The following is a 25,126-nucleotide window of genomic DNA, read 5'->3' on the forward strand; positions in this document are numbered from 1 at the left end:
TTCACATTCTCTGGTTCAATGATGGAAGTACAGAAATGTGTCCAGAATTGCAAATGTGCATAACTTGTTATTCACATTATGACGTTTACTGGTGGAAGTAATATATGTACAGAAATGTGTCCAGACATGGAAATGTGCATAATTTGTTATTCACATTATCAGGTTTACTGATAGAAGTAACAGAAACATGTCTAGAAGTGCAAATCTCCATCATTTGTTATTCACATTATGTGTTTTAGGCTACTTATGTCCAGACATGGAAATTTGCATAATTTGTCATTCACATTATCAAGTTTACTGATAGAAGTAACAGAAACATGTCTAGAAGCGCAAATCTCCATCATTTGTTATTCACATCATTAGCTTTACTGATGGAAGTAACACATGCACATCCATGAACACGGGGGCTGACGTGAGGAATAAACTACCATTAAATCCTTGGCTTTCTCGTTAGCGGTTCATTTTCTTTCCTGCCGGTCCTGTACCGTCCTTCAGCGCTTTTCCATCCCGAGTAATTGGAGAGAGTGTGTTGGCGGGGGTGGAGTGTTGTGCTGGCTGCTCCCACTGAGCCGCTGCCAGCAGCTACTGCTCTGTATCGAGTTGTGTAAAGAGCTGAGATCCAGCCAAACAAACTCTGAACTGTGGCTGTGCCCTTGGCATATAGTTAGTGCTCTCATTGGTTTTCCTTGCAGCTTCCGCCCCCCCCCTGAACTGAGCAGTTGGTTGTTTAAAGCAATGGTTCCCAAAGTGGGGTCCTCGAGGTGGTTCCAGGGGGTCCACAGCAAAAGAAAAGAACAGTTGAATTTCATTCGTAAATCATTCACAAGAAGATAGGTATCTCCTGACCTACAAAAATTTTCTCAGATGGGAATCCCAGGGACAAAGCGTTACCAAAATGGGCATCTGTGGTCGAAAGTGCATCTATATAAGGGTTATTGCCGTGAAAATCGTGAACCTCTGGCCTAAAGTCCACTAATGTGTCGTCTCTGTTGTTCTGTTTCGATTGGGTTGGTGTTTGGAAGTGCTCAGGTCTTATCGGTCGTGGTGTAACACCTGTCTCTCTTGTGTTTTACAGTCATGCGGAGGAACCCTTTTGTGGTGGACGGCTGCTGTAGGAAAGGCTCCCGCAACGCCCTGCAGGAGCTCTACAACCCCACACAGGTACGAGGCTAAGACACTCTCTCTCTCTCTCTCTCTCTCTCTCTCTCTGTCTCGCTCTCTCTCTCTCTCTCTTTATCTCTCCTCCTTCAACTGTTCCTATAGGTACTTTCCTCCTCTCCCAGCTATTGTAGGTCTGACCCAACAAGGGATTCTGAGGTATTCTGAGTCTTTGACCCTGGCTGACTTTAGTTTAGTGCTCCCTTCCTTCCTTCCTTTGAAGTGTGTGTGTGTGTGTGTGTGTGCTTCTCTATTCCTATATCTAGAATACTGCTCTGTCTCTATTGTCTCTACCGTGACTTGTCTGTCCACGCCTGGATGTCAGCGCGATGGTAATCAGACTACTGAGTTTCCCTTTCCACACCGACCGCCCCATTCACATGCAGAGGACGGCATTAGCATAATGGACGTCCATCCTCCGTCCGGTAGTCGGGGAACGTTACAGCCCCGGGGCGATAAAGGCATCTTCAGTCTTTCAGGAAAGAGAACAGACAATAACAGATAACAAAGGACCGAGGTTTTGCCCAAGTCCACCTACTTACCTCTCTCAAGGACGGCAGAATGGAAAAACACACACAAAAAGGAGTAAAATAAAGTATTCAGCAACAGCAGTAGCACTCTTCACTTGTCTCCAAAGATAGCAGGTCTATTATTGCGCTGTCAGTGCCCGTTCCAGCCGATGAAGCCTTGCCTCATTCACTATTGAATTTCACTATTTAGATTTAAAGAGTTTCATTTCGCAACAAGATATGCACCATCTGAAAACATGACACCTGCTATAACAAATGATTGCTGGCATGAAAGTAAAGCGTATTATGGGTTCCTATTTTTATGGCGTTTCTGCCTTATTGTAGTTTACAGTGAAGAGAGACAGAAGGAGAGAGAGAGAGGAGGATGGCATGCAACAAACGTCCTGGGCCGGATTCACACTCAGGATGTCGTGGTTATGTGGTATGTGCCTCAGCCAGCCGAGCCACCAGGATGCCTGGTATGGGTTACTACTAAAGCTGCACTAGGCACGATTTTTATGTGCAAATGCACCCGTCTTATTGGCCAAAATGACAAAGTGGGGCTACAGTAGAGCAGAGTGTCCCATTCTCCGTAATTGAGACGCCATTCACCCTATTTGGCCAATTGAAGTCCTGGTGTCAGGTATGGACACTTCTCCGCCTACAGGGAGCAATGAATCGAAACTTAAGAGCAAATTAGAAGCTGTCTCCTAAACAGCAGCAGAGAAAGCTGGACTCACCAACGTTAGATCTCTTCCTCTCTCGTCTCTTTGGTTTTCTTTGGTGTAAAGCATCACAGACCGGCCGGGTTGGTAAACATGAGTGAGCTGTGTGAGTTTTAAAATTAGGAGTCATCTTAACTTTTGTTTTCAAATTAAGTTGAGTGTTTGAGGACAGAATCGTTGTGTGTGTTGTTGGATTTTTTTTTAAATTTCAGATAGCGTTTTGGATTGTTTTGGATGGAATTTTTTTGCAGAAGCAGAGACAGAATAGGCCACTCCTTCCAGGTGTAGCTGTGGTAGCAGGGCAGCTGTCTTTGAGCGCAGTATATCACAGCAGCTGAGGAGAGCAGCGCGACAGGAGAACACTGCAGGAGGTGATGCTATCACAGTGATGGATAGGATAGCTTCTCCTCCTCCTCTGTTCTCTCATCACTCTCCTCCTCACTATCTATCACTTACCGCCTGCCCGCCTCCTTCTCTGCAACTAACCCTGCCCCGTCTCTTTCCTCCCACCTCTAACTGTCCTTTCTTATTTCCGCCGCTGGGCCTTTTCTCGTCTTTCGCCACTCTCTCGCTCCATCTCGCTTTCTCATTCTCTCACGTTCTCCCTCCCACTTTTCTTTTTCTGTCCTGGCCATTAATCACCGCACACGTTTTAAAAGTATACGGGGGGCTTTAAGTGGTGTTGGACAGCTAAGATTAGACCAGGTGCAGCGTGGATTCATTTTTCCATGGAGGATTTTTCCACACGTTCGCACTCATGTGAAGTCCCATTGATATATTTCTGTGTGCAGAGGGGAGGTGTTACTGTAGCCAGGGTAAACTTCAGCAGGGTGCCTGGGGTTAGTGGTCAGCAGAGAGCTGTCTGTGCGTGTGTGTGTGTGTGTGAGAGAGAGTGTGTGTGTGTGTGTGTGTGTGTGTATGAGAGTGTGTGAGTGAGTGAGTGTATTCTATCCTTGTGAGAACCAGTTTGAGTTGTAGACCTTCACAGTGAGGACATTTTTGTGAAATTTTGGCCAGGGTTCGGGCTTGGATTTAGGGTTAAGATTAGGGTAAGGGTTAAAATTAGGCATGTACTGGTGAGAGTTAAAGGAATACACTGAGTTTTTGGGAGGTTGGCACATTAAGTGATAGACACTAAAATCATCCATGTGTCCCCAGTAGATTGCGCTCTCTGACGCTCCATGCTAACATTTTAGCAGTCAGAAAATGAGAACTTGTAGCATCTCTAAAGCTAATCTGATTCTAAATTATATGTGGCCAAGTCTGGTAGTTTGGTGTAGGAGACTGGTAAAATTTATTTAAAAAAAATCAAAATATCAAGTTCAAGTTCAAGAACTTTATTATCATTGTGCAAGCACAACGAAATTGCAATTTCGTCAACCTCAAATGGTGCATTGAATTAAAACTTCACATATATACATAGACTTCCTATTTACAAAGAATAAATAAGAAATATAAAATATCAGCATAAAAAGTACAGAATCTAAGCAATATACAAGATATAAGCAATGTTATGTTACAAAATAACAGTGACACTGATTTCCCTGTTGACATAGGAAGTGAAGGTGGTGGGTGATGGGAGACACGTCACTGCGCAGCGGATGAATATGTGGTTTCTCACCTGAAATAGTAAATAATAAACCTGGCTTCATCAGTTGTATTGAGCTAATGATATTTCATTTTTAAAATTTGGGAATCTACAGGCCATATAATAAAAAAAACACTAACAACTTTTGATTACTAAAAGGTCAGCCTTCCTTTGGATAATTCTACTCTAGTATTTTATGTCTTTGTTCTCATCAATTCTCATCAATTAATGTTGACAAAGTTGACCAATGGGCCGATCTCCCAAAAACCTGGTGTATTTCTTTACAGTTAGGGCTAGGAAACTTTATTTGTACAGCACCTTTCAACAGTGCTTCACATTTTGAAACAAACATGGACACATAATGAGAAATATTCTGAAATAAAAATAATCAGTGGACGGTTCTCACAAGGACAGTAAGACAGACGTGTGTGTCCTCAGTCCAAAGCTAACTTCTGAGCTCTGCCTCCAGCTGCCCAGTCCTCCAATCCCAGAGTTCCTTGCAGGTCATGTGACTGTGTTGCGGGCTGAAGGGAGGCGGCGGGGGGGGGGCAACAAGGTGTCTCTTTGAGGCCTGGAATTCCTCACAGAGATCCTCTCTTTGTTTTTCTTCCCCTCTCTGGTGTTTGCACTGCGTTACGGTGAAGCTGAACTCGGCGTGCCTCTGGCTTCTTTAATCAAAATCAAAAAATCAGAATCCGCTGATTTGCCAAGCACAATACACGTGCAAGGAAGATTTGTTCAATGTGGCCACACATGTGGTCAGATATGATCCAAATACAGGAAAGGAAACTTGTCTCGCTCATGTTCCTTCAGAGTAATAACCTTTCCTCCTTATGGAAATGATTTTTCTTTTTTTTTTCTTTTACCCGGGCCGCAGAGGCAAGTGGAGACCGTCATTACCGAGCCGCTGCCTGGCTCACACAGTTAAATGCTGATTCAGAAGATGGGAACTGGGACCGGAGAAAGGGATTTTTCTGCATTCATGCAGATTTCTCCTGCCCAGCCCGGCGGTGGGCACGTAGCGGGGATGAATGACTCAAGGCTATTGTGAGCGGTAATGGAGTGTCACTGGAGTGGAAGAGTAATGTTCATATGTGTGTGTGTGTGTGTGTGTGTGTGTGTGTCTGGTGTTATATTCCTGTATTTACAAGGACCTAATGTCCCCATAAGGATAGAAAGCTGAGGAAAAATCCTCCCAAGTGAGGACATTTTGCTGAGCCTCACTTCTTTAAGGGGTTAGTTTCAGGATTTAGGGTTAAGATTAGAATTAGGATTAGGTTTATATTAGGAGAGGGTTAAGATTAGCGTTGTTGTGGAAAGGGTTAGGGGTTAAGGAATGAATGTAGTCAATGACGGTCCTCATAAGTATAGTAATACAAACGTGTGTGTGTGTCTGTATCTGTGCCAGTAGATAAAAATCTCTCTAGATTGATCATACAAGCTTCAGGTATGCAGCCAAAACCCCAGTTCCCTTGTTGAAGTGGTGTGTGTATATGTGTGTGTGTGTGTGTGTGTGTGTGTGTGTGTGTGTGTGTGTGATTTCCTCATCACGCTCTCCTTCTCTCATACCACCCTCCCTGGCATCGGCATCCTGGGCAAGATTCAGCAGGAACAGAGCGGGACGGACTGGCATGGGCTTGACAGAAAACACCCCACCTTTCACCTGCAGCTAAAAGAACAGCAGAAGAAGAAGAAGCTGTCTGTGTGTTGTTCAGCAGCAAAACCATCAGAGCAGAGCAGAGTGGTATGGTGTGTGGAAGGGTTTAAGATGAGTGTGTGTGTGTGTGTGTGTGTGTGTGTGTGTTGGGGGGGGGGGGGAGTTGGAGAAGTCATTTACCATTTAAAGACAAAGGGATTTAGGGAGAGAAGCTTTGCTCTTTCTGTCTGAGGTGGAGGAGAGACAAAGGGATTTAGGAAGAGAAGCTTTTTAAAACAAACTGTGTAGAGAGAAGTGAGAGTGTGTGTGTGTGTGTGTGTGTGTGTAAAGAGAGAGAAACTCTCTCTTCTCGTCTTTCCCTCTCTCTCTCTGACGGTTAAAGTGGTAATCCGCGAAATCCTTGTTTTATTTTGGTGACATTTTTGGCTCCAAGTGCTCATTACTGTGGTGTTTCTGCACTGCTCTTCCCAGAGTTCACCTGTCAATCAAACAGTGTGGGCGGAGCTTGATGCAGTTTGAGTTTCTGTAGGTGGCGCTCTGCTCTCTGTCTGTTCAGCCATGGTGGCTGTCGCTGCTCATGCTCCATCTCCATCCAGAGAAAGCTGGACTCAACAACGATGGCTGAACCTCCTCACCCACTACCCACATGACTTCTGGGTAATGTAGTCCTGAAAAATTCAAACATTTTCCTCTCGCTGCCATTCGGGGCCGCCAGCGTGCGAATTCACCCGTCGTAGCTTTAAGAAACTGAACAATGAGACAGAGAAGAGAGAGTATAGTGCCTATGCGTGAGAAGAGAAACTATATTTCACTCTCTTTTCTCTCTTCTTCTTCTTCTTCTTCGTCTTCTCTCTCTTCCTCTCTCTGGGGGGTGAGATGCACCATACAGAGAGGGGAGAGTAAAGCGCTTGTGTGAGAAGACAGAAACTTTGATGGCTTTGAGGGAAAGTGGGAGCAGTTTGTCATTATCTTGTCTATGGTGCTATAATTATACCCCCCTCTTTTCTCTTTGAGACGCACTGACACACACACACACACACACACACACACACACACACACACACACACTCACACACATTCAAAGGCACACTGATCTTCACACAAGTTGTAGTACAAGTACATGTAACACACACGCACACACACGCTGGTCTTAACAAGTAAAGCAGTACATAATACACACATAGTGCATATTGGAGAATACACACATACACTCAGAGATAGAGACACCAGTGTTCACACACATAGTAATACATGTACACACACACACACACACACTCCACATTACTTGCCTACTACTGTGTGTAGTGGCAACATTGTAATGCAGAATTCATAATGCAGTGTTGCTCTTCACCTGTCATGTTGTTTTTCACAGCCCTCAGAATGACTGGTTCCTTATGGCAGGTGTGTGTGTGTGTGTGTGTGTGTGTGCGTGTGTGTGTGTGAGTCAGAGGCTGGGTGACTGTGTTTCCCCTGGGAAGCCGCTGTCTCTCTCGCCGCTCTGGTTACAGGTGTAGAGTTACCGTGGGAGAGATGAGCTTACTGAGGTGTTGGATATCCTGGAGATCTGACCTAGAGTGGCCGCCGCAGGGTTCAATGACCTCAGTGTGTGTGTTGTTTTGAAAGACCCCATGAAGTGAAAAATAACTGGACTTAGTGTTCACCTATTCACCAAAACGGGCCAAAAAAAATGTTGATTTCTAGACATTTTATATAAAAATTGACAGTCCGCCTCTTTCCGGTAAACAGCACATTTCTGTTGATGACTCATCTTGCACTCGGGGGCCATCCTGCACTCATCCAATGAAATTTTGATAACCGTTAGAATTATTCCGCCCACCCCTCGCAAATTTTTTTTTCCAGTATGCAGCTCAGTTCAGCTGCAACATGGGCGAAGGTGAAAACTAAAACTCTCTTTTCCCAGACGGGCGACGGAGGCGGAGGCACCGATATTCAAATAAGCCCCTCCCGCTGACGCGTCCCGCCCTAACTTTATGTTTCATTTGGAAATAAATCAATACATGGAAGCAAATCACACTCTCGATGTCACTTCATGGGGTCTTTAAATGTGTTTCGGATGGAGATTTATGCATTTGACTGCTTTATTTGAGAATAAACCGGAGGACCTCGGTTCAATCCCCTGCTTGTGTCCTTGAGCAAGAGTAACTGCAAATCCAAATGTGTGTAAAGACCGACATATAAAGGTAAAAAAGCATGGCACTGGAATGGCCATCTGCTATTGGCTGGTCTTTGGTGCCAGATGATGTCACCTTCTATAGAGTACAACAGGTGGATTTTGATGGAAGCTGCCCATATTTTGAGCAGATATTATGTATGTATAATTTCCTGCCAAAAAATTACAAGTATTCAGTGTTTTTCCCCCAGCATTTTATTCTTGTCAGGGTGGAAAAGCCTCTGAAACCGCATTAGACCAGATCATGAGAAGCCAAAAGTCTCCATTAAAATTCATACCAATGAAATTCTTCAGATGGTTAACAGCTCCTTAAGGCGGGGTGAGGCGGGTTTTATTGCAGGTTTTACAGACTGCCAGCCCACTTCGGGGTTGGCAGTCTGTCATATCAAAAATCATATCCTTGCCTCTGTCATATCGGCAGTGGGAAACACTGACTATCAGCCTGATTTATGGGCTAACTCTACAGGTTTAACCCAACTAATTGGTTGGTGAATTCAGCTGGTGTTTGGTGGGAATAAAAACCTGCTCCTGGGCCTCGATGGCACAAGATTGGAAATTGCTGCCTGTGGGGATTCACAAAGTATCACATTATTATCGTTAATTGATCGTGAGAGCGGATTAAAAATTTCCCTACAGGGTTCAATAGTGTATCACATTATTATTTGTGTGTCTGTGTGTGTGTGTGTGTGTGTGTTTGCATGCCCATGTTGACCCTGGCAGGGAAACATTCTGTTTTTTGCCCCTGGCATAAACACTGTGTCCATTCACCACCTCACTGCAGCGGCCTTACATAACTCGCATCAGCGCAATAATCGTGAATCAGTAGATTCACAGCTTTAAAGCTTTCTCTCGCTTCCTGTTTTTCCCAAAGGTTTGGGGGTGACTAGAGGTCAGGAAAGCGGGGGTTGCGAGAAGGTTGCTGGTTCGAATCCCTGGACTATGAAATGAGAAACGCTCTCCCCTCTTTAAAGGAATAGTTCACCCCAAAATGAAAATTCTGTTATTATCTACTCACCTTTATTAAGTTGCATCTCCACTTAAGTTTATAGCAGTGGTTCTCAACGTGGGGTCCGGGGACCACCAGGGGTCCTTGATGGGGTTCCAGGGGGTCCCCAGCAAATTGATGAATTGTTAAACTTCACCATTATTTCATTTACAAGAAGTTAACACAGTTAGAGAATGTAGAAGAATGACTATATTGATCATAGTTTCACTGATTTCTCTCCACCTACAATACAGATAGTCATCGGGATTCTGACAAAATCATATCTAACAATAAAAATATTCTCAGATTTGGATCCGAGAGACAAACTCTCATCAAATGGGGGTCCGTGGACTAAATTAGGGGTCCATAATATGAAAAAGGTTGAGAATCACAGGTTTATAGGACAATGAAACAGCAAGTTAACCCACATAGTTCCATCTCAGCCTTGTCAAAACCTATTGAAGTTAACGGTGCCATCTTTTTAGGGCTCCAAAAAAAACCCTAAAGTGTCCATTGAATTTCTCCAAACAGTTTGTGTATCATACTCCAAGTGTTTTGTAGCCAAACGATGGCACTGTGGAGCCAAATGTCCAATATTTACCTCATTATCTCCTGTATTTTCCTTTAAATAATCACCGTTGAAGTTCCCTTGAGCAACACACTGAACCCCCAACCCCTCCAGTGTATCTGGGCCGACAGTAGAGGACTGTGGTTGCACTCGGCCGTCTCCAGGTCTGAATGTGTGGAACTGTATGAATATGAAGCGGGACATTACAGAAAAAAAAGAGCATGTTTTCTCAGTCGAGTTTCCCTGGATAAACAAAAAAAGGCACCAAACACACTTCCTCTGGTCTTTTCCGTGTTGCAGTCGGGTTACAGGTGGTCAGTGTGTCCGAGGGCCGAGTCTCCCCCTCCGCCGGTGTCCCTCCTCATAAATGACATCATGGAAAGTTTACGGGCGACCGGCCTCAGTGGAAAGGATGAATCTGCCTCATAAACTGTCAGTATTGTCGGGGTTTTATGGTATGTGCCGTAGAGCCTCGCCTTGTTGGCTTTTACAGAGACACAGGTGAAGCGTAGCACATTACGCGGTTGAGAATCAGGTGGGTGTGTGCCGTGTGAGAGTGTGTGTGTGTGTGTGAGAGAGAGAGAGAAAGTGTGTGTGTGTGTGTTTGTGTGTGTGTGTGTTTGGTACAGTAGTGGTACACTGGCAGCTTTATGCCTGCCTGGTTTGTGAATGCCAGTCTCTGTAAGCAGAGAGGGTCAGAGAGACAGACTGCCCTTAGTGCTCTGAGTGTGTGTGTGTGTGTGTGTGTGTGTGAGAGAGAGAGAGAGAGAGAGAGCGAGAGAGCAGTGCTTTGATGATCCCTATTGATCTTTGTTGAGATGACTTTTTAGCTGTTCACCACAAGCGAGCAAAGACAGTAGCCGATACACAAATATATAAAACAAGGCGTGCAGACAGATCGGATTTTTGTTCCAGCAAGAGGAGACACAATTCAGAGTGGTTTTCATAAAGAAGGACCGGTCCAATATCACCGAAATGACACTAAAGTGAGGAGAAATACAGTATAGCAGTGCTTCACTTCGCCTTATTCCGTTTGGACCTCAGGGACGGATATTCAAGCCAATTTCCGTGTCTGCAGACAGCGATTTCAACCTATTTCCATCTATTTCCAAGTCTTCCAGAGCTATAAGAGCGCGAATAATAGGAGGAGCGGAGCCAGAACGGCCTTACAGATAATAAATAAGGCTGCACAATTAATTGAAAAAATATCTAAATAGAAATATTGACTGCTGCAATTTCCAAAGTGCAAGAGGAAGCAGTTTCTTTTCTTGGAGGAAAAGACGTTTTCAGGCAGCTTTCTAAACAAAGTGTTCTGGTACTTTGCAGGATCCCTGGGCTACAAATCATGTTGCATTAGCATCTCATTTTCTCTCCAACACAGTTTTTCTTTTTTTTTTTTACATTTTTTAAGTGCTGAAGAATAAATTATCAAGGGAAAGCTGTTTCTATATGTATGGTAATTCATCGCAATCGTAGCATTCAGCAGGAAAATATGTTGTTTGGTCAATATGATGCGGCCCTAATAATAAGTGTATGATTGGTTTCAACAGATTAGATTCTATGTTGTGATTTCCCTTCAATATCCAGATATGGGTTGATTTCTTTCTTTCCTTCTTTCTTTCTTTCTTTCTCTTTCTTCATTCATTACAGTCGCGCGTCTAGAAGAGTTCGCGACGCGCCGATTCTCAGATCATATTTCAAAATCATAACAACCTAGAGTGAGAATTATACAGCCGTGGCGGGGGGGAAATGAGGACTTGAAATATGGAAACACACTCTATGTATTCCTCTCGTTTTCTGGCACATATTAACGACAAATGCGCGGCGGCGGGCTCTTCTTGAAGCTTTCTGAAGATAAGAGAGTCGAGGTTTTCTGTTGGCATATACAACAACAACGACTTTTAGAGTGAGATTGAGTTAAAATATACGGGATTCTCACTCCCTTTCTCTCTCTCTCTCTCTCCTCTCATTTTCATGGCCAGTCATTCCCCATTTGTGTTTTCTCCAGGTTTTGATGGACAAGTTTTCCAGAGAGAATGGATGCGGTTGCTAATAGAGACTGCATATGCACACACACACACACACACACACACACACACACACATACACACACTCACTCACGTCTAAATCAATATATCTGTATGCTGTAGCCACTAACGCTGACCAATTTATCATTTAGTGCAAGCACACGGTGGAACTGCTGACATTAAGGTTTGAGGCTCCTGGGACCTCGACCAATCAAACTGAATTGGCCATATTATGTGGAGCCACTAACTACTTTTATCGCCGTGGTGTAATGACTCTTACTAGCTCTTTTTCCACTGCTGACCCGTTAGTTCACGCCGTCCACAGGCCAGGCGGGTAACGGGGAAATCGGTTGGTAATGCTATCTGCTCTCCCATGGGAACGGCTCGACACGGCCAGAGGTCAGCGGCCTCCATCACCGCATCCTCTGAGAGTCTGATATCTCCTCTCTCTCATCTCCTCCTCCTCCTCCTCCTCCTCCTCCTCCCTCTTCCTCGCTGTCGTCCTCCCGCTTTCATCGCAAACCACACGAGGGGCTCCGCTTAGTTTCTCGGGGAGGAGATAAAATGGCAGAAAGTAATCCTGTGGAAAGAGGAGCGATAAGGAGAGGCAAACCGAGGCAGAGAGTGAGAGATGACAAGATTCCCTCCCTTGTCTCTCTCTCTTCCCCCCCCTGTTAATTACAGTGCTTGTCCTCCTCTGGGATGGAGAGCTGTGCGGTGGCTGCGAAAATTTGTGTGAATCATAGCTTTATGTCTCTGAGCGGATAAAAAAAAAGGGAGATTTCCATCAACAAAGAGCCGTTATTCGCTCGGCGCTGTTACGCCTTAGTGGGCTTTGATGTGTCGGCGCTGCCATGAATAGGGAGGAGTGGAGGGGAGACAAAGAGAAAAGGAGTGGGCGGGGTGGAAAATTAGGAGTTTTTCCTTTAGCGAAGTTGTTCGTCATCCATCATCGCTTGTCGACTTGTGTCTCCCTCGAATTTTATTTGGGTAAATGAAGCACGCCGGGGCTTGACTTGACAGGAGAGAGAGAGAGAGAGAGAGAGGGAGAGGAAAGCGTGGTTGGAGGGGCGAGGGACAAAAGAAAGCGGCGACATGGAGAGAGTGCGGCTAAAGTGAGGTTAAAATAGAAAAAATGAGAGAGATGGGAGGTCAATAACTGGAGAAATTCATCCTCATAGAGAAACCCAGATTGCATGTGAAGCATTGATTAAGACGAAGCTGCACGAGGGTCTGAAAGAGCAACGACCTGTAACCTGTTCTCCCGCGTGAATATCCGATAATGGGGCTTATTTACAAAGTAACGGCCTGTGAAACACAACTTTCACAGACATAATTATCAAACATCTCTCTTTTTGCCCTCTGTGACTTCTTAATTGTGGTATTTCCGTTCTGGATAATTGATTCGAAGGCGCGGAACTCGTCACAAAAAGCGCTTTTGTGCGTCGCGGTCAGATAAAGAGGTGTAAAAGATTGGCTTCCTCGCAGCAAGCTGTGCACATGATGGATTGGCTACTTGCGACATGGTTGGAGAGTTGCTTCAAACGGCAACACACACAAACCTCTCCAGTCAAGCTGTCTACATGTGTAGCGCGCGGCGGTGGTGGTCCAAGAGTCAAAGTTATTTCAGCACTTCATTTCATCGGCTGCCTCTTTCCCCCCTCCGTCTGTAGTCATGGCCCGACGCTGAGCGCTGAATGGCCGGCCTTGTCGCGGGCGTTATAGAGCGGTAAAGATGCGGGCCGCGATGCGATCAATTTAGATTCCCCCGAGGAACCCGGGGCACTGCCCTGGAGGGGAATTCAGACCCAGAGGAAAAATAATCAGGAGGCGTAAGAAAACATTCCTGCTCTTTAGATGCGAAGCCCTCAGGCTCAACCTTCCTCCCCTCCCCTTTTCCCTTCCCTCCTGCTATGATTCCTCCATTAGAGCGTCACGGTGGATATGATGAAATATGCCTCGGCTGAGTGATTGCTGACTGGATCCGCGCATATTGAACACTATATATCAGTAATATCTCGCAATATCATTATTTTGCTTTATCCCCGTGGACTAATCTCATAGCCCGCTCAGCGACTGAGAAAGGGGGAAAAGATAGATGTAGAGTCAATAAAGAAATGAGTATGATAATAAAGCCTGAGATTAATAACGCTCTCCCTCACTATCTGTCTGTCTGTCATCGTCTCTCTCTTCATCTCGGTCTGTCTGTCTCTCTCTCTCTCTCTCTCCCAATTAAATTTTCAATTAAATTTAAAACACTTTATTGGCATGGTGAGATTTTCCTTGCGTTGCCAAAACAGCTATACAGCATCAACGGATATAGAAAAAAGGCAACAAAGACAAACAACAAGACAACAAATCAGATTATAAACAGAATGAACTGTAACCATTAAAGAGACATATAGAGGTTTTGCAGTCTCCAGTCTCCACTCAGCCTCAGGTGTCATCATGAAGGTCCAGTGGAGAATTGGTGTTAATAATGTGTTAATGTGTTAACAACCAGGCTAGAAAAGAGAGATATCTGAAATAGATGTGGGTGTAGATCAATTCAGTAACATTATAAGTAAAACTGAATAGTCAGGTTGATTTGTTTCCAGTAAACTGTCTCTTTAGCCCTAGCCTCTACTCCAAAACACTCCGAGTTGAACAAGCAGTTGGTTTTTGGCTACTAATCAACTAATGTTAATGTTAACATGGGACTACTAGCCAAGCTTCTACTAGTTAGCCTACGTTAGCTAGTGTTAACAAATGTATCAACAAGAAAACAGTAATGATTAACAGAAGCTAGCTAACAAGCTGACATCATCTAAAAGTTGTGGAAGTTGTGGAAGCTGTACTTTTAGAAACCCAATCAGCTGTTCAGAGCCACTGTTGCCCAAGAGCTGACCTCCAATATGGCCGCCGGAGGGAAAGTTTCCTCCTGAAATCCCTTTTATTTCAATTTCACAGCAATATTTCTCTCTCTCTCTCCCTCCAGTCGGAGTTGTCCGGCGCGGCCGTCCTCCACCAGGCCAGGAGGGACCAGGTGGTGGACTCCTGTCGGGTCTACAGCGCGTCCAGCCGGAAGAGGAGAGTCCTGACGCCCGGAGACCTCAAACACCTGGTGGTGGACGAGGACCATGAGCTCATCTACTGCTACGTCCCCAAGGTGGCCTGCACCAACTGGAAACGAGTCATGATGGTGCTCACGGGCCGGGGCAAATACAGGTTGGTCTATCTATCTATCTATCTATCTCTCTCTCTCTCTCTCTCTCTCTCTCTCTCTCTCTCTCTCTCTCTCTCTCTCTCTCTCTCTCTCTCTCTCTCTCTGTCTGTCTGTCTGTCTGTCTGTCTGTCTGTCTGTCTGTCTATCTCTCTATCTATCTATCTGTCTATCTATACACACAAAAATGAATATTGATACGTATTTAGAAAAAAGATTAAGTTGGATTTATCCGAATAAACTCGGTTTCAAGAAAATATAAAAAAAGAACCAATTATCTGTCTCTCTCTACCTGATATTAAAACTAATATCAGATAGACAGAGACAGATGGATCTATGTCATGTATTATGATTTCAGTTTGATGGAGATTTGCCATTTAGACACTAATAAAACTGACACATTTGAAATTTATTGGCATTATGAGCACAAATTGGACATATTTAAATGTAGTTAATGTTATTATACTCATTACTAATATTACTACTGAATAATTTTATTATAGCCTGCCACCCTCATAACAGAGGAGGTTCTTTATGATCGTAAAATGTGTATGCACATTGTTTGTTTTCCGGTTACTTTATCTATCTATCTATCTATCTATCTATCTATCTATCTATCTATCTACCTATCTATCTATCTATCTATCTATCTATCTATCTATCTATCTATCTACCTACCTACCTACCTACCTACCTACCTACCTACCTCCCTATCTATCTATCTATCTATCTATCCATTCCTCACTGTCCTCATGTCTGTTTTCCACAGCGACCCGATGGAAATCCCCTCCAACGAAGCCCACGTTCCCTCCAACCTGAAGACGCTGAACCAGTACAGCATTGCTGAGATCAACCACCGTCTCAAGAACTACCTCAAGTTCCTCTTCGTCCGCGACCCCTTCGAGAGGCTGGTCTCCGCCTACCGCAACAAGTTCACCCTCAAGTACAACTCGTCCTTCCACAAGCGCTTCGGCACCCGCATCGTCCGGCGCTACCGCAAGAACGCCACGCAGGACGCCCTGCTCAACGGCGCCGACGTCAAATTCAAGGAATTCGCGGAGTACCTGGTGGACCCGGCCACGCAGCGCGACGGCCCGCTCAACGAGCACTGGCAGACCGTCTACCAGCTGTGCCACCCGTGTCACATCCACTACGACCTGGTGGGCAAGTACGAGACGCTGGAGGAGGACGCCAACTACGTGCTGCGGCTGGCGGGCGTCGGCGAGTCCCTGCGCTTCCCGAGCTACGCCAAGTCCACTCGCACCACAGACGCCATGACGGCCCAGTTCTTCAGCAATATCAGCACCCAGCAGCAGATCCAGCTCTACCAGCTCTACAAGCTGGACTTCCTCATGTTCAACTACTCCACACCCAGCTACCTCCGGCTGGACTAACGGAGGACGGGGCCGGGACTCTGGGAAAGGCCGCCTTGTTCGAGGAGAGGCGTAAAAAAAAAAAAGTGAGCGAAGAGGGGGATTGTTTTGGAAGCAAACTTGATTAAAAAAACTGTCGTCGTTCCTTGCAGGGGTGGGGTCTGAGGTAGACAAACGGACAGAGGCTGAAGGGAGGAAAGGTGATGTGTGCTTGTCTGGGAGGCTGTCCAATCATCTCTGGGTAATATGTGAGACAGAGAGTGCTGATTGGCAATGAAGATGGGAATTGGGAGCGAACGGACCAAAAGCATGCAAAGACTAAATGTCTGGGTGAAGCAGGTCTTCAAGGTGTTTTAAAAGGGGAACTTAACTTTAGAGGACGGACGCGCAGGAGGCTTCTCACAGAGAGCAGACGCTGTTCCCCACATGTTTAAACTGAACCGCTGACAAATTAGGCTGCTTCAGATTCTGCAAAGCAAACAGCGGCCTCGCACGCGCCCTGACCCCAATGCATCGTGGGAGCTGAGCTTATCTCCCTCTCCCCCCCCCCCCCGATCAATAGAGAATCTCCGTCAAATTGTAAAACACATTTCATGTCCTTCACCGCGCTGCTGCCGCCGTCGGTGTGTGTGTGTGACAGCGCCCGTCACCCTTGCTCTCATCGGATTCATGCATTTCAGACGGAAACTGGCTCATTGCCACCTCAAGGACACCCCATAATAGTTGGCTATTGACTTTACTCTCATGACCTCTACAACTGTAACTATGGCGGCATGGCCTTAAGCCAACAGTTTTAAAGAAACAAGTTCTGTGTCACTGGCCTCAATCATTATAATGTTGGCAGGAGGGACCTCTTGCTTTACACCCCGAGGACCCCGGGAAATCGGAGACTCCCACCGCAGCAGCAGCGAAGTACGCAAGTGCTTAATCATCGCCTGTAACACCAAGCACCCTTAACGCTTTGAGCCGCGGGACGAGGTCGGAAAAAAGGTACGAGATGCGCCCGCGTGACCGGGCGCGCCGGACGTGAGCGACACAAAGTCTTTGGTGCCTCCCACTGAACTGACTGAGAGCGACAGAGAAGAGACGGCCTGTGTGGTTGTGAAAGGGTTAAAGGGACAGGATCTCATAACCCCGCCCTGCCACGCCCCACCCAGGGGCCCGGGGGACACGCTCCACAACGCCCCTGCTCCGACGACCAAACATGTCTTTCAGTAAATTAAGATTTTCTTTTTGTCCTCATGCTTTTTTTTTGTTTGTTTTTATTGTCTTATGAAGCGTTGCTGCGAGCAGCAATAACAAAAGATTATTTAATTTGCTTTGTTGATTAAAAAAAAAGAGAGAAAGATTTAATATTTTGTTTTCTCGGGCGGATGAACATTTTGGGGAGATTTTTAAAAATTGAACTGTTATTATTATTATGAGTTTTGCTGTTGTTCATGTTGATTTCTTTCTTTCTTCTCAACTTGCCTCCGATACACTCTTGGTGCATCACAACTTTTTCGTTTCTGTGCATTTCTGAAGGGCGTACAGTACATTTCAGCCCATGGCTTTGTCCTTCTGTGTCTGACATCTGAGATTTATCTGAGAGTTACTTTCCATTTCCTGTTGTCAAAGATTTGGTGCCAAAATATCTGTGAGAGCCTCAGAGATATACAGTGCAGTCTGTGCTCAATGCCTATCTTCGCTGTTCACCATATCCAGGGGAAGACTCCCTCTTCTATAGTGTACGTTTCGACAGGCCGCTGCCCACATCACCGCATCAGAAATTGCATCGTATAATGTGACTAATGCTGGCGATGCTAAGCAATGTCAAGGTTAATAACTGCACTCTCCATCATGCTGTGAATTGGATTACAGGCTGTTGTGTAAGCATTATTATGTGTGGAGGAGAGGGAGAGGAGAGGGAGAGGGAGAGGAGGGAGACGGAGAACATCTGACCTGACTAACACACTGGAGGGAGAGAGAGAGAGACGGAGAGAGAGAGAGAGAGACGGAGCGAGTCATCTTTGTTTTTTACACCCCTTTGTAATTTCTCAACCGTTCCGACTTCAAAGTGAAAGAGACGTTTATTGGGAAAGTGGCGGCTCTTTGTGGCACTTGACTGTCGGGAGAGGAAGCGGCAACAGCGCCGCAGAAATAATGATTCGCTTATTCATGCACCTCTCCTCTCCTCCTCCTCCTCCTCCTCTCCCTGTCTGTCAGGCGGAGTTTAGCGAGCTTCTGGTTTTAATAAGACGGTCTCGTGAATGTTTCAGCTGCAACCCTCCTCCTCTTGTAGCTTTTGAAGTATCGCTGCATGTGTGTGTGTGTGTGTGCGTACACATGTGCACGTCTGTGTGCGTGGGTGAGTTATAATGAGAGAACTGGGTTGTTGTTTTTTTTTTTTTTTGCCCACATAGACATCTGGCTCTAATAAAAGGGGGAAAGCTACTGGCTTGGCCTTTATCCCTAGCCTTCGTCCTCCTGTAGGAACAATGGGAGCTTTCTGGGCCTCCTCCTAAGTTAACTACACACACACACACACACACACTCAGCTCGCACATTAGCACTCCTGCTGATGTCGATGCCACGCAGCATCTTACTCAGCAGCTTTAAGGAGAGGACCGGGCAGCACCTCTTCACTTTAACACACTGACTGAGCCTCGGCTTAAACTGCTCATTTAGCCCCCAGAATGGAAGACGGACGATACACAAAGGACCTCGCAGCCTGCAAACAAGCTTTTACAGAGGCCTCGCTTCTTATTTCCTCCTCTCCCGCCTCTCTCTCTCTCTCTCTCTCTCTCTCTCTCTCTCTCCAAAAGTGGCCTCCTGTGGAAAAAAACAGAAGTAAGTGAATTTTTTGGTCGGTGTCAGTGATCCCTAGCGTCCCTGGGGGAAAAAGGCAAGACTGCTTAAGCAAACAAGAGCTGGCAAAGAAAAAAAAAAAACACACACACACACACACACACACACACACACACACCGACAGGGATCCAGTGAGCAGCGAGAGGCCCCACAGCCGTCTGAATCTGGAAAACTGACCGCGTCTCAACCTCTTTTGTTCCTATTCTGAACTCCTCAGTAAATCAATTTCCGTTCAGTGTCCAGTTGTCTTATACTGTAAGAGTATTTATATTCGAGTCAGGCGAACGGGTATATTTATGTTGTTTCTGAACGACGTCTGCTATCGGACCGAATTACATATTTGCTGTTTTGCTGAAAGAAACACAAAGTCTTCTGCAGCGAGTGGTGGGGGAGATTTTCTTAAAGAATTCATCCAACCAAGACTGGGTGATGTAGTGTTATTTGTGCTTATATCTTTATTTTTTGTTATTTATGCACAGGTCAACACATTTCTGTATATAATGCATATTGTCATTAGTGGGTAAATACCAGTCATTACTCAATATCACTACCAATATAAGTGCAAAAACCATCCCGGAATATTTCTGTCATAGGCGAAAAATTATTCTTATGGCACAAAGGTCGTATATTATTAACTCTTTGGCACCGACTGCATGATATTTAAAAAATGATTCACTTTTATTAATCGGAATATTATCGCATCTCATGTTTGTCAGCACAGAGGGACAAAGCCTGGAAAAGTTTTTAAACCTTGCTGTTCTCCCTCCTCCTGCCTGTATGTATTGGTTGATGTTTTTATTTTTTTTTTATTTTTATGTTGTTCTGCCACAGTCCTACAGTACCAACGCAGGTTTTGGTTCACGCCATAGAGATGTACAGTATAGACCTGCAACACGATGTCATTCATCCTCATGTGTTGTTTTGGAGCTGTGATTGTTGGACATTTAATGGTTCTATATCAATATGTTTCTCTTGTTGCCTCACTCACACACTCACACACACGCACACACACACACACACACACACACACCCACACGCACACACATACACACACACACACACACACCCACACACATCACATGGCACTCTGTTTCTCTGTGCCTTTCAAGCCATGAAGCCACCGAGCCGCTGAAATGATCAGAGCGTCTTCTCGGGCCTCTGTTTTCCTGTTCAGAGCACTTTGCTCTTATTACTGTGGTCACCTGGGCCTTCTTTCATGTTCACACACACACACACACACACACACACACATATTATAGGTATCTTCCATGCTAGCAGGGACTATTTTTTTTCCTTCTGGAGTGATTCTTTCCCCAGTCTCAAACCTACAAAATCCTGTGTCTGCCATCAGGATGGGTGGTTCTGCATCTCATTGAGTTTATTTCATAAACAATTAAAGGTGCTATGTGTAGCATTTGAACATCAATAAATCATTACTACTACATTCATTTTTAATCAAACAAGACCATGAACAAGACGATTGGCAGCTTCCAGCAGCCTCTACACTCTCTTTTGTTATGAGCCACCTGGTCGGATTTGGAAATGTGCTGGATTGAGAAATACACAACTTTATCTCCGCTTCACTTCAACCTCTGAATGCCTATTTGCTGTTATCAGGGGCTCTTATCAGCTCTTATCCTTCTTCTTGCTCTTCAGAACAAACGCACAACACCGGGGGAGGGAGGGGGAGAAGGGAGAAGGGGGGAACGAGCAGAGGGGGTTTATGGGAAACGTGGTTTTAATTTCGAGAGCCGCGAAATGCTACACGTAGCACCTTTAAGGCAAAGGACAGAGACGACACTCCTGAAACTCACTTCTCACGTGACAACAGCAGGAGATGCACTAGTCACACACACACACACACACACACACACACACACACCTTGGGGCCCCTTGCAGAGGCCCATGTGACCGCAGCAGGGGACGAGCAGAGCCTGCGGGGCCTTTTCGGACGGCCGTGTGGTTTCACATGTACGCCCTTCTTCCCGAACCACAACACCCTCCACCCTCCCTCCGTCTCTCAGCTGCACCGCTGTCAAGCAGTTTCATCTGCTGCCAGGTGGCGTGGATGTGCGCTGCATACTGTACAGTGTGTGTGTGTGTGTGTGTGTGTGTGTGTGTGTGTGTGTGTGTGTGAGACTTCTTTTTTTAGGTCTTAAATCAGTGGTGTCGAGAGTTTGGGAGTCGACTCTTTCTCTGTTACCGATAACCATGTCCGCATCAGCATTTTACGTCGTCGTGTGTGTGTGTGTATCGGAGTGCCTCGTGTGTGCCGTACCTACAAGTGTCTGGTGGATCATTGGTGTGTGTGTGTGTGTGTGTGTGTGTGTGTGTGTGTGTGGAAAAACTCACTCTGTGCTGTACCCACTCTGCCTTACAGAGCGTCTCCGCGGACGGCGAGACTCTCGTTGGAACAGGCTCCACCTATTTATTTATTTATTCGCAGACAACTTACCCATACTCCTCGCTGTCACCATGGCAACACACCTAAACTCTCCGCATCTCTCTCTCTCTCCCTCTCTCTCTCTTACCCTCCCGGGACGGCCTCCCGCCGCTCCCCGTTTTTTTTTTTTTTTTTTATTCTTTTTCGGTTCATTTTCAGACACACACTCACCGAAAAATCATGAATAATTGACTGTGTATATCAAGTGTGGGAGAATAGTTTCGATCCTACAGCGGCGCGACCCATGGTTCATTCTGTCTGATGTTTTCACAATAAAATACCGCAGAAACTCTTGACTGCTGCTTTAATGTGTGGATGTGTTGGTGTCTAACATGCACAGAACATGTCAGCTGGTACATGACTTCATCTGCAGGCGCTGAAACACACAAACACGCCGTATAGCGCAGCGAGAGGGCCGTGAATTCATCTCCGTTTCCATAGTTACCTCCGAGATATCTCTTTCAGAATGGGAGAAGATGGCAGCGATACCCCAAGAGAGTTGTCTTATTTCTTTCTTTATTTATTTTCAACTGTGATTATCGGTGAGACGGTGATGCAATAGCTGTCTGCCAACATCACCGGAGTGTCTGTAATTGCAGTAAAGAAAGTCCTCAAGGGGTTTACAGGGGTTTCTATATATAATATGGTTACTGAGGAGTGTGTTCTGTGTGAAAGTAGTTTACATACATGAGCATGAGACATGACATGAAAAACTGACCAAAGAATCTCACCAGAAAATGACCAAAATGGATTTAAAATGCAATTTGATGTCCATGAGAAATGAAATTTTCAAAAGAGCAAAAAACAAAACTGACGGAAACATGAAAAAAAAAAAAAGGGTTTAAAATGCAGTTTGAAGTCCACCACAGTGTATTCTGTGTACGCATATTTATTTTAAAGCTTTTAAGATGGCATTAACTCATTTTTAACGAGGTTTCTGATCTTATCACCCCGAAAATGTCATGTGGTGCAACTGTATAAAAACTTTAAATAATGCCCTTTCAATGCATTTACTACCAGTGAAAACCTAATACTGTAGTGTCTAAAATGCATAAAACTATCTGATTAACAAGTGTAAAAAAAAAAAAAATGTAGGTTTTATTGCAGTTTTGTTCTCTTCATGTAAGTTCAGATGGCACCACCGGGCATTTTTGGACTTTGGAACACCAAAACTCAAAAAATGAATCGCATTTCAATAAAACCAAATGCTTTGTCATGAAGTAGATATTTTAGAATAATTTGATACATTACACTGATATATAGATACTACCAGTCAAAAGTTTGGACACACGCATTTCCACATTTTAGAATAACAGTAAAGACATCAAAACTGTGAAAATAGAAAAATGGAGTTATGCAGTGACCAAAAAAGAGTTAAACAAATCAAAACTATCTTATATTTTAGATTCTTTAAAGTAGCCGCCCTTTGCCTTGATGGAAAGTCAAAGGCTTTGGAAAGAAATTCATACATAGGATCAACTTCACTATTTATATTTGTCTAAGAAGCAAATTTCAAGCATTTAAGCATAAAACCTTTAGATCAAAATGGTTTTAAGAGAAGGAAAAACATAGAACATTCAGTCAGGTGTGTCCAAACTTTTGACTGGTAGTGAATATACTGTATATGTATTGGGGGGAAAATAATAAATGCACATCATGTCATTGACCGAGAATAAAAAAATAGGGCAAAACAAGAAATATCAGAGATGTAACTTACTGGTTACTGAAAGACTCACCAACCAGGGGAATTATCAGCGCGGTCTGAACCGTCTTTGACCAATCAGATTGCTCGGCTGAAACAACCTGTTGCGTAATGCTGTGATATCATTCATAAAGTCCTGATGGGCCACAGCGGGCTAGTGTTTTCGGCTAAGTCGTGGCCTTCGACAGCTCGGCGTTCTCTCGCATCGACGCACCTGCTGTTTCCAAGCTGTGGCTCATTAAACCTGCAGCAGCTGTGTGTGTGTGTCTCTCTGCCTACATAGCTGTCCGTCTCGGTGCCTGTGCTGCCTCGCTGCAAGGCCCCCCCCGGTCTCTGTCATTACGCCGACCTTCTGCTGCGTTCGGTGGTTCTTTTCAAGTGGCCTGCTTTGAAGAAATGAAAAAAAAAAACGAAACCCAGAGCCGAGCAAGATGGCTCTGATCCCTGAAACTCCACAGATCAGCATGTTGTTATTAATAAAACAACACAACACACTGACCTCCATGACCTGCAGAAACAAGCTGTCACAGAGGTCAGAGGTCAGACAGTCGACCAAAATTAACTCTTCAAAAGACACTTTCCAGCTCTACAAAGAGTTCCAGAGAGTTGTGAGACATTTGATTTGTTTTATCTTATTGCAACGTAATTTTTTACTTATTTTAAAGATTGTTTGATGGTGTTTCTGCTTTATCAGACAGTTTATACAGAGAGACAGGAAGGATGGGAGGGGGGGGGGGGGGGGTGACATGTGACAAAGGTCCCAGGACAGATTTGAACCCAGGATGTCACGGTTACATGATGAGCCTTGGCCAAATGAGCCAACATAACTATTTTTAAGCAGTGATTTTGAGCTAAATGACATATGACCTTAGTACTGGTTACTAGGTTTAGACCGATATATTGCTTTGACAATATATCAGGCTGATATTGGCCTTTTACTAAATACTAACAGTCTGGGTTTCAGTGGAGAGTTTTAGTGTCCCATGATGGTCTAAATGCTGTTTTGGAGGCTTTTCCACCCTGACAAGTAGAAATTATGCGGGAAACACTGAATACTTATAATTTTTTTGACATAAATATATTTAAAATATAAAGATACAGCCTTCAAAAACAAAACAATCAATGTCTATTCTCATTTTTGGGCCCTCAGCACGCCATACATGATCTGTTTCAGAGCTTGGCCTGTATAAAAATGGTGACAGTCATCTTGTCCCATGTCAGTCTCAAGTCTCAAGTCTAAATGTAGAACACCAAGTCAATTCAGAACAAATCAAGAGTCCAGTATCAATTTAATATCTTGAAGAAAACTAAATATTTTCAATGCAATATGGTTTTAATAGGATAAAAACTTGGTAAGAGCATCATGAGTTTGATTTCTATAATCAGTTTCAACTTCAATAAATTCAATCGTTCCATACAAATTCAGAAAACAGAATTTAAATTCAGTCGTCTGCTGGAACAAATCTCATCACTTTCAATCTGAGTCATTTAACACAAACACAAGATGTCAAGTCAAGACTTTAGAAACCTTTTCAAGTCATCAAAGCACAAGTCGAAGTCAAGTCTCAAGTCACCAGAACCAGAGTCAAGTCAAGTCTCAAGTCTTCTCTTCATGCATCAAGTCGAGTCTCAAGCAGTTAAAACAGTGGCTCCAGTGTGACTCAGGTCCAAGTCTCCACCTCTGTCTGCACCTCTACATAATAATAACACTGACACCGTACTATCCCGTTATATATTCCCGTCCCGTCCCGTTGTAAACAGGACGGGTGTGTGTGAATGTGTTGACGGGGGATTGGCTGCTATTCCGATGGCGAGCCTAACACAGTCATCACGCCCCCCTCCGTCCTGGCAGCGTTCCTCCTCCCGGCTGACCTTGTGGTCCAGGCTGTGCGATGTCAGAAATACACGCCGCCCTCCCTTCCCTCTCTAACTATACACCCTGTCATTAGAGGGAGGCCAACTCCAGCCAGGGAAGTGGTGCGTGTGTGTGTGTGTGTCTGTGTCTGTGTGTCTGTGTGTGTGTGTGTGTGTGTTTTGGTAGAGGACGAAAAAGCAGAAAAGCAGCTATATGTTCAAACCGAGAAATGGAGCGAGAGAGAGAGAGAGAGAGAGAGAGAGAGAGAGAGAGAGAGAGAGAGAGAGAGAGAGAGA

The 25,126-nt window shown here is 44.8% G+C and overlaps 1 protein-coding gene across 1 annotated transcript; it reads left to right on the forward strand.

Annotated features, from left to right (window-relative positions):
• Positions 1 to 1,066: 1,066 nt before the first annotated feature.
• On the forward strand, positions 1,067 to 17,839 carry chst11 (carbohydrate (chondroitin 4) sulfotransferase 11). Its single transcript, XM_071545057.1, has 3 exons — positions 1,067 to 1,161; positions 14,386 to 14,615; positions 15,380 to 17,839. The coding sequence occupies exons 1-3, from the start codon at positions 1,078 to 1,080 to the stop codon at positions 16,002 to 16,004; spliced, it is 939 nt and encodes a 312-aa protein (XP_071401158.1). The 5' UTR covers positions 1,067 to 1,077; the 3' UTR covers positions 16,005 to 17,839.
• The last annotated feature ends 7,287 nt before the right edge of the window (positions 17,840 to 25,126 follow it).

This window comes from Centroberyx affinis, unplaced genomic scaffold, assembly GCF_046629955.1.
Source record: "Centroberyx affinis isolate AG114_WGS23_722 - 3 ecotype Tasmania unplaced genomic scaffold, CSIRO-AGI_Caff_v1 ptg004758l_1, whole genome shotgun sequence".
Classification (NCBI taxonomy): Eukaryota; Metazoa; Chordata; class Actinopteri; order Beryciformes; family Berycidae; genus Centroberyx; species Centroberyx affinis.

Excerpts from the sequence above, each read along its gene's own strand:
- chst11 (XM_071545057.1), top strand. The coding sequence starts at position 1,078 with ATGCGGAGGAACCCTTTTGTGGTGGACGGCTGCTGTAGGAAAGGCTCC. Across the intron at positions 1,162-14,385 it reads AGCTCTACAACCCCACACAG|TCGGAGTTGTCCGGCGCGGC; the intron begins GTACGAGGCTAA and ends CTCTCCCTCCAG. Across the intron at positions 14,616-15,379 it reads ACGGGCCGGGGCAAATACAG|CGACCCGATGGAAATCCCCT; the intron begins GTTGGTCTATCT and ends TGTTTTCCACAG.